The sequence below is a fragment of the Budorcas taxicolor genome, chromosome 21 (genome assembly GCF_023091745.1).
Source record: "Budorcas taxicolor isolate Tak-1 chromosome 21, Takin1.1, whole genome shotgun sequence".
In the NCBI taxonomy this organism is placed as follows: domain Eukaryota; kingdom Metazoa; phylum Chordata; class Mammalia; order Artiodactyla; family Bovidae; genus Budorcas; species Budorcas taxicolor.
In genome coordinates, this window is record NC_068930.1 from 73,293,678 (window position 1) to 73,301,313 (window position 7,636).

The following is a 7,636-nucleotide window of genomic DNA, read 5'->3' on the forward strand; positions in this document are numbered from 1 at the left end:
AATGCCAGCCTTTATTGGGTCTGCGGGGCTCTCACTGGAGACCCAGGCCAGGGGCCACGCAGCTGAAGAACCACGCGATACCAAAGATCACGCCGAGGGTCTTGGGAACATCCGGGTCGTCTGCAAAGGCCCGGGCGCCGTCCAGGGGCAGGTGCACCACCTCGATGAGCTCTCCCTCCTCAGCCAGGCCCCCACCCAGGCCGCCCCGCTGGGCATCCGTCACCTCCGCGTAGAACATGGTCTGGCTGGAGCCAGTCAGTCCCACTCCAGACCTGCAGGTTGAGACAGTATGTGCTGAGGGATCCACACAGGCCCCGCCGGCCACCCCTGCCCCTTCCACAGTCCTCTCCTGACCACCCCTTCCAGCCCCTGGCAGGCAGGGTTCCAGGAGGCCCCCAGGCCCCCAGATCCCCACGCAGTATCCCCTTGAGTGTGGGGGAGACCTGGGAACATGCTGGATATGACAAGGCTGGGACTAGGCTTGTGACTTGCAACTGGTTACATTAGGTCAGGTGATGAAGGTGGAATTCTACAGATGTCATTAAGGGACCTAATGAGGGGAATTTAAGTTCATCAAAGAGGGGATGATCCTGGGTGGGTGTGACCTAATCAGGAGAGTTTAGAGATCAGTGAAAACTCAGAGACACCTGAAAACAAAGCAAGCTGCCTCGCTGCTGCGGGAAGGCCATGGGCCAGGGTGTGTGGGGGCCTCGAAGAGGCTGAGAGCCAGCCAGGAGACAGAGCCCGCAGGCAAGGCCACGAGGGGCTGCAAGAGGACGCAGAGCCTCGGACCAGACTGCAGAGCCCAGCTGATGCCTGGCCGCAGCCCGTCAAGTCCCTGAGTGGTGGGCCAGGTCCTCGGCAAGCAGACGGCTGACCCCCAGCAACCACGCGATGAGAATGCGGGTGGTTGACAAGCAGCCCCCACTCTCCCGAGGGCACTGCCACTCTGCCCAGCCTGGGCCAAGCCAGTCCTCTCCCCACCCGGCAGAGCCGGTCCACACCCAGGGCTCCGGCCGTGCAGCTTGCGTCTGTGAGCACTCGCAGGGTAGGGTACCCACTCCAGGCTGGGGCTCATGGTGGGGGTGGGGGGTGAGGTCCCCAGGACCAGGGCTCATAGGCTGGGGGGGCATCAAGGACTCCCCTTCCTTCCTGGGTGGCAGCCAGGAGGGGGTTGCTGGCCGCAGGGAGAGGGATGGGCCAGGCAGAAGGCAGGGGCGCAGACCGGGCGGCGGTGATCAGCAGCGGGTAGGTGACTGCTGGCCTTGAGGACGGGGTGACGGACAGGCTGGTCTGGACTCCAGAGGGGAAGGGCCCAGCACAGTGCGCAGGGGAGAGGGAAACCAGCGGGTGTGTGCGAAGTGCAGGGGACAAGGCGGACCCCAGGGCCCGCTGAGGCTAGCTGAGGCCAGCCGAGGCCTGTGGGGGTGGAAGAGCTCCCAGGACACCGGGGCAAGGGGCAGAGGGACCTCCGTCCCCTCGCCAGCTGTCCCACCCCCGGCGGGGCCACGCCCAGACTGACCTCACCCAGCTGCTTCCTCCGCCCTCCGGCCCCTTATCTCCCCCGGACCCTTCCTGAAGCCCGTTTCCGCCGGCGGCCACAGCCTCGGCTTTGATGGAAGTTGCTGTCTGCGGGGTTTCCAGGCCCCGTTTCCGCCGGTGTGTGAAGGAGACCGGCGCCAAGCAGAGTGTGCCCTGCCAGGCCAGCACGGCCTCCCCCGGCGCACTCAATCACGCCCCTGGCCGCGAGACCTCAGGCAAGCGCCGGGCCGCATCACCCGGGACGGGCAAGGAAGCGGCCGGGGCCGCAGACGGAAGCTGTGGGCCCAGCCATGGGGCTGTGCGAGCTTAGCTCTGGCTTGTATGGCTGCTGTCCGGCTGCCGTCCAGCTCCCGGGGCGAGGAGCTTCGCTGGCCTCCTCTCCCCCTCCCAGGCCTGCCTCCCCTCGTCCCTAAAATGCAGTCTGAGCTGACCACCTGCTGTCCAGGACCCTCCGTGGCTCCCCAGTACCCTCTGGATCATGGCCGAGGCTGGGTTGCTCGTCCCCTTGATCTGAGCCTTTTCCATGCAACGCCCCTGCCAGGCCTCCACGCAGATTCACCCCTTCTGGGGACCCTGCCCCCAGGGCTGGCCTGCCCACTGAGTCAATCCCTACCTGAAGTCAGGGCCCCTGGACGGCCGGCCCAAAGGCTCAGAGGCCAAGTGGCCACTGGCCAGGCACATGGAGGATGCCTGCAGATGACTGGACCCTCATGCAGCCCGGCTGACCCTGGGGTGCGGAGCCCCGCCTGGAGCGCGGGGGCGCCAGGCCCTGCCCCACCTCCTTCCCAAGACTGAAGGCCAGGGACGCCCGGCAGGGCCCAGGTGTCGCTGCGGCGGCCCTGGGCCAGCCTGGGGGGCAGAGCTGAGGCCCCACCCCTCTGGAGCAGGCTGCCGGGGGCTGGGACTCAGCTGGAGACCCTCCTCCTGCTCGGGACTTCACCAGGGCTGGGGACCCATCAGCACACTCCCAGGGCAAGGGTGGGCTTCACCTGATATCCTGTCCCGGAAGATGTCCCCGGGGGGGTTGGAGTGCCCAGCAGGCACCCGGACTCTGGTTGGGGCAGGCCACACTGCGACCCCTCCCTGGGAGTGCAGAGCTCCAACCCTGGCCCAGGACTCGGCCCTCCCCTCGCTCCTGAGCCGCTGTCAGAGCCCTCTGTGCTCACCCCCACCCCCAGCCCCCAGTGCCTAATCCCACAGGAAGCAGGGGCATCTGTGAGCAGCAGCTGCCACTGGAGCCGGCCACGGTGGGGGGAGTGCGGCAGGGCCGCAGGGGTCTAAGGGGGGCACAGTGGGGCCAGGGGCCTCAGGCTCCGGCCAAGCTTCCTGCAACCCCGAGCTGCAGAACACAGCGATCTCGCCCTGCTCGCACAGCCCTGGGGAGGAAGCGCTCGCCGCCCCCCAGCGGCCCGTCCCAGCCCGCCTCCAGGGCTGTCCGACTGCCGGCCACCCTCCCAGCCCCACTCACTTGTACGAGGTCACCCGGCGCAGGTCAGAGGGTGCCAGGCGGTAGCCGCACTCCTCCCAGGCCTCCTTGCAGGCCACCTCCTCCAGCGAGAGCCCGGGCTGGTCCAAGAGGCCGGCACACAGCTCGTAGGTGACCCCCGCCAAGCCAGGCAGCGCCACCTGCAGTGCCTGGGGCCTGTCCTGCTCCGCAGCGGCCAGGGACCCCGGGAAGAGACGCTCCACCTCGCCAGCGTACACGGCTGGCGGGGGGAGGCAACCGCGTCACAGCCTGTGGCGGCCGGCTCCACGTGACCCGCTCTGGCCAGACCCCCTTGCCAGGGCTGTTTCTCCCGGAGCCCCCTCCCAGGTCTGCACACCAATACCAGGGCCCCAGGGGACTGAACGTGAGCCCGCCAGCCTCCCCGCCCCCAACCTCACCTGGCCGGAACTGCTTCACCAACACCAGGCTCCTCCGGGAAGAGTTGAACATGAGGATGGTCACGCTGGGGGGTGGGGGGTACTGAGCTCAGCACAGAAGCACGCCCTCACCTCACCACCCTCCTCCACAGCCCTGGAGGGTTGGGTCCCTTGCTCAGATGGGCAGACTGAGGCCGAGGCCGGGACAGAGCTCGCCAGGGTCACACTGCCAGGTAAGGACCCAGGCCTCCTGTATGTGCCGGGTGGCAGGAGCGGGAAGGACACACTGGGCAGCTGGACAGGCTGGGGTTAGCAATAGCTGAGGGCGCAGGAATGACAGGACACGTGGGCCCTACAGGCCAGCTAAAGCCACACTGCCCCCAGCCCATGCTCCTGGCGCTCCAGGGCAAGGGCACCTGGGCAGCCCACACAAGACCCCGTGGTGAGAAGCACGGAGAGCGGGGGCGCTCAGAAACGCAGAGGGGGCTGTGGCTCTGTTGCCCCTGGGCCCCATGTCCCTGCCAGCCTGGGGCTTCCCTGGTGCCAGCCAGGCCAGGCCCTCACCTATCGTGAGTCTTCATGAAGTCCCACGACTTCTGGGCGCCATTCTGGAAGAGAGAGGGCAGCGGTTGGGGAGTGCCCCGGGGAGCGAGGAGGCCCCGGGGACCCACTGCAGCAGCTCTTCCCAGGGAGCCCAGCCGTGGCCCAGGCCACCTGGGAGCCAGGAGGCGCAGCGGGTGGGCAGGGGGGTCCAGGGCAGCTGCGTGCTCCCCAGGAGTGACGAGAAAACGGGAGCAGGCGGTGGGGAGCTGCAGAGACGCTCGCTGTTACCCAGGCCGGGAAGGATCATGGGGTGTGGAGGGCCCTGGGCGGGGGTTCCCGAGTGAGTGGAGCAGAGATCAGGTCTTCATGGCTGAAGCTCCCTTGGACACCTGGACAAAAGGCCATGGGAGGGCTGGAGGGGGGTGGGTGGTGTGCCAGCGCCCAGCAGGAGCTCGCCCCGAGGACAGGACGACTCAGGGTTGTGACTGGACAAGGGACCACCCTCTCCCCAGCCTGGTTTTGACCCAGGGCTGTCTCTCCCGCAGCCCGTGGTCCTGCTGCTCTGTCCCTTCCTTCTGCCACCCTGCTCCCCTGCCCAGGGCGCCCTGCCCCAGCGGCTCCCAGGGCTCCGGGCAGCATCCAGTGAACAGAAGGCAGCTCGGAGCCGGAGCCCACGCCGCCAGGGGCAGCCAGAACTGATGCTAGCGAGGTTCCAGCCGGCCGGAGGCATGAGGGGCTAGGATCCTGTCAGCCGGGCGTTCCCCATTCCTGAGCCTTCCTCAAAGAGGCCTCTGAGGATGGGGCTGGCCCTGGAGCCCAAGAGCCCAGCCCTGTGGATACCCATCACCAGCTTGCTTAGCTCACTGCCCTTCAGCCACTGGTCCAGCCCTTTGCCCTGGTGAGCTGCCGGCCCGACACATGGGGCCTTGTCCCAGCCACGAACTGGACATGAACCTGAGCTCCAGAGCCAGAAAGTACAGCCAGGGCTGCAAGAGAGGGAAGGCGCTGAGGAGCAGCCTCCTGGAGGACTTCCCAGAGGAGGTGACACTGCACCAGGACTCAGAGGAAGGGCCTTCCCGGCAGGGGGACCCGGCAGGCAGAGGCCCACACGCTGCTCTGAGCGGACTGGGGAAACTGGGCTGAGCTTGGCCCAGAGGCAGGAGCACCCTGGCGGGGCAGCAGCTTTGGTTTCCGGGGGGAAGGAGAGCTGACGCCCGGTGCTGTGCCGGTCGGGCTGCCCGGGAGGCCGCTGTGAGGCACCGCCCACAAGAGGCAGGCCTGGGCCTGTCTGCAGCCTGGCCACCCCAGGGCCGGCCACCCACCAGGAGGGCTTCCCGGGGAGGCCTGTCCCCTGCCTCCCTCAGGGTACGTGTCACCCTGTGTTGGTTTCAGGTACCCTCTTGGATCAGGATCAGAGCATCGGTCAAACCTGAGGTCCAGGCAGGGTGGAGTGGAGGGTCCAGAGAGGTCCACCGAGGCCCGGGCAGCCCCTCCTGCAGGACCCCCACCCAGGTGGTCCAGACCCAGGCCTGGCTCATCTTCATGGCCCTGGGAGGGAGGAACAGGACTGGAGTGTAAACACAGCCCCTCCCCCTCAGAGCCACGGGGGTGCCCTGCCTCCACATGATCAATCTCCATCCATCAGAGCCCCCTGGCATAGCAGTTACTGAGCAAAGTTGCAGAAGCCCCTCGCTGACACTCACCGCCCCAGCCCAGTGTCCCACGGGCCTCTGCCTGTGCCCACTGCAGCCCGCCACCCACACGGGCTCAGCTTTGGTTACCAGCACCCATCCCCCTTTCATAGGAAGTGGGGGAGGGTGCCACAGCCAGAGGCCACCGCGGTCAGGTGCCTGGACCACCCTGTGCCCCTGAGAGCCATGTGGCCACGATCAGGCATCCTGGCCCCTGGTCAGCACCAGGGGCAGGGCGGCAACCCCCACGTCCCTGTACTATGCCCTCAGTCCACCCCGGCTTCTGCCCCAAGCCAGTGCTGCCAGCCTGGGTCCAGCCTGGGGACAAGAATCCCTGTCCCCTAGGGCCAATGGGACAACAGTGACGAGGGGGGACGGTGCAGCGTCTCTCAGGCTGGGGGTCAAGAGGGCGTCATAGTTTGGAGAGAGGAAGGGGCCGGGGGAAGGGGGCAGACAGGTTGCTGCAGGCCAAGGGCGGTCAGGCAGAGAGAGGGCCACCAAAGACCTGCACCGCCTGTCCTGACTGGGGGGCACCATGGGGCCGCACAGACCACGCTACGGGGCGCAGTCCTTGCCTGGATGGCACAGTGGACTCCAGGGGAGCTGGAAGCAAAGGGGGAGGGCCCAAACTGGACAAACGTGTTTCCTGTGAACCTACTCCATGTACGGCTCCAAGGGAGGCAGCCGTCGTCCCGCACTGCCTCCCAGGGAACGGCAGGAGGAAATGATGCCCTGGCGGAAAGCCTGCAAGGACGGCAGGTGGAGACACGGAGGAGGCGTCCTGGGGAGGAAGCCCACCTGGAGAGGCTCTCCAGTGCGCAGCCCCGTCCCTCCTTTCACCTTCTTCTGCCCAGAATGGAGAACACCACCTCCAGGAAGCTTGCCCCGACCCTCGGGGCGCCCAATATGTCCCACCGCAAAATGGGCCGGGGCTCAGCAAAGTCTCTTTGGAGGAATCAGTGGTCCCTCGAGGTGTCCCTGCCCAGACCCTCCCCGACCCCGACACTCAACCGGCGTGTACACCTGGACTCTGGCAAAGCTCTCCTAGGGGACGCGAGGCCTGCGGGGCGGGGCTCCTGGGCCCGGAGGCGGGAACCGGGAGCCGGGAGCCGGGAGCCGGGCTCCGGGCGGGGGGCGGGGCTGCAGGGGCCGCCAGCTGGGGGCGGGGCCCCGGGCGCGAGGGTGGGCGGGGCCCGGGCGCGAGGGTGGGCGGGGCCCGGGCGCGAGGGTGGGCGGGGCCCGGGCGCGAGGGTGGGCGGGGCCCGGGCGCGAGGGTGGGCGGGGCCCCGGGCGCGAGGGTGGGCGGGGCCCGGGCGCGAGGGTGGGCGGGGCCCCGGCTCGAGGGTGGGCGGGGCCCCGGGTCGAAGGCGGGCGGGGCCCCGGGGCGGTGTCGGGCTGCCGGGGGAGTGGAAGGCGCGCTCACCTGGCGGTAGTGCAGCGTGAGCGGCACCAGGTACGGCGAGGCTGCGCAGCGGCCCACGGCCGCCCCCTCGATGCGCTCCATGGCGGCGCGCGGGCGCGTCCCCGGCTCTGCGCATGCCCAGTGCGCGCGGGGCGGGGCGGCGCCGAGCGCGGGGCGGGCCCGGGGCGGCGCCTGCCCGGGGCCGCGCGGGGGGGCCGGCGGACGCGGGGCGTTCCCGGAGCCCGCGGGCTGGGACCCGGGCAGGAGGCGAGCCCGCCGCAAGGTGCAGTCGGTCGAGCGTGCGGCCAGCGGGGCGGGCGCGGCTGGAGGGTTGAGAGGCGATCTCCGCTGCCTGCGGAACTTGGGCATCTTGGTCGCGAGAGCGACGCAGCGCAGCTTGGGAGAGGGGGCTCCAGCCGAGCGGACATCTGCCCCCTGGGGCAGGGAGAGAAGCCGGCGCCGCCGCCGCGCCCCCCAGAGAGGAGCGCTGGGGAGCGCGGAGGGTCATCCTGTGGGCGGTGGTGGCAAGAATATAGACGCCTCTGGAGGCCCCTGGGTGGACGGAGAGAAGGCTCTGGAAAGAGGGCAGGGCGAG

General features: G+C 68.9%; 1 protein-coding gene across 1 annotated transcript; it reads right to left on the reverse strand.

The window, feature by feature from the left end:
• NUDT14 (nudix hydrolase 14) lies at positions 1–7,159 on the reverse strand. Its single transcript, XM_052659993.1, has 5 exons — positions 7,063–7,159; positions 3,970–4,013; positions 3,427–3,491; positions 3,011–3,248; positions 1–272 (listed from the first exon to the last, which is right to left on the reverse strand). Exons 1-5 carry the CDS (start codon positions 7,141–7,143, stop codon positions 32–34), a joined length of 669 nt encoding a protein of 222 aa, XP_052515953.1. The 5' UTR covers positions 7,144–7,159; the 3' UTR covers positions 1–31.
• Positions 7,160–7,636: the final 477 nt, after the last annotated feature.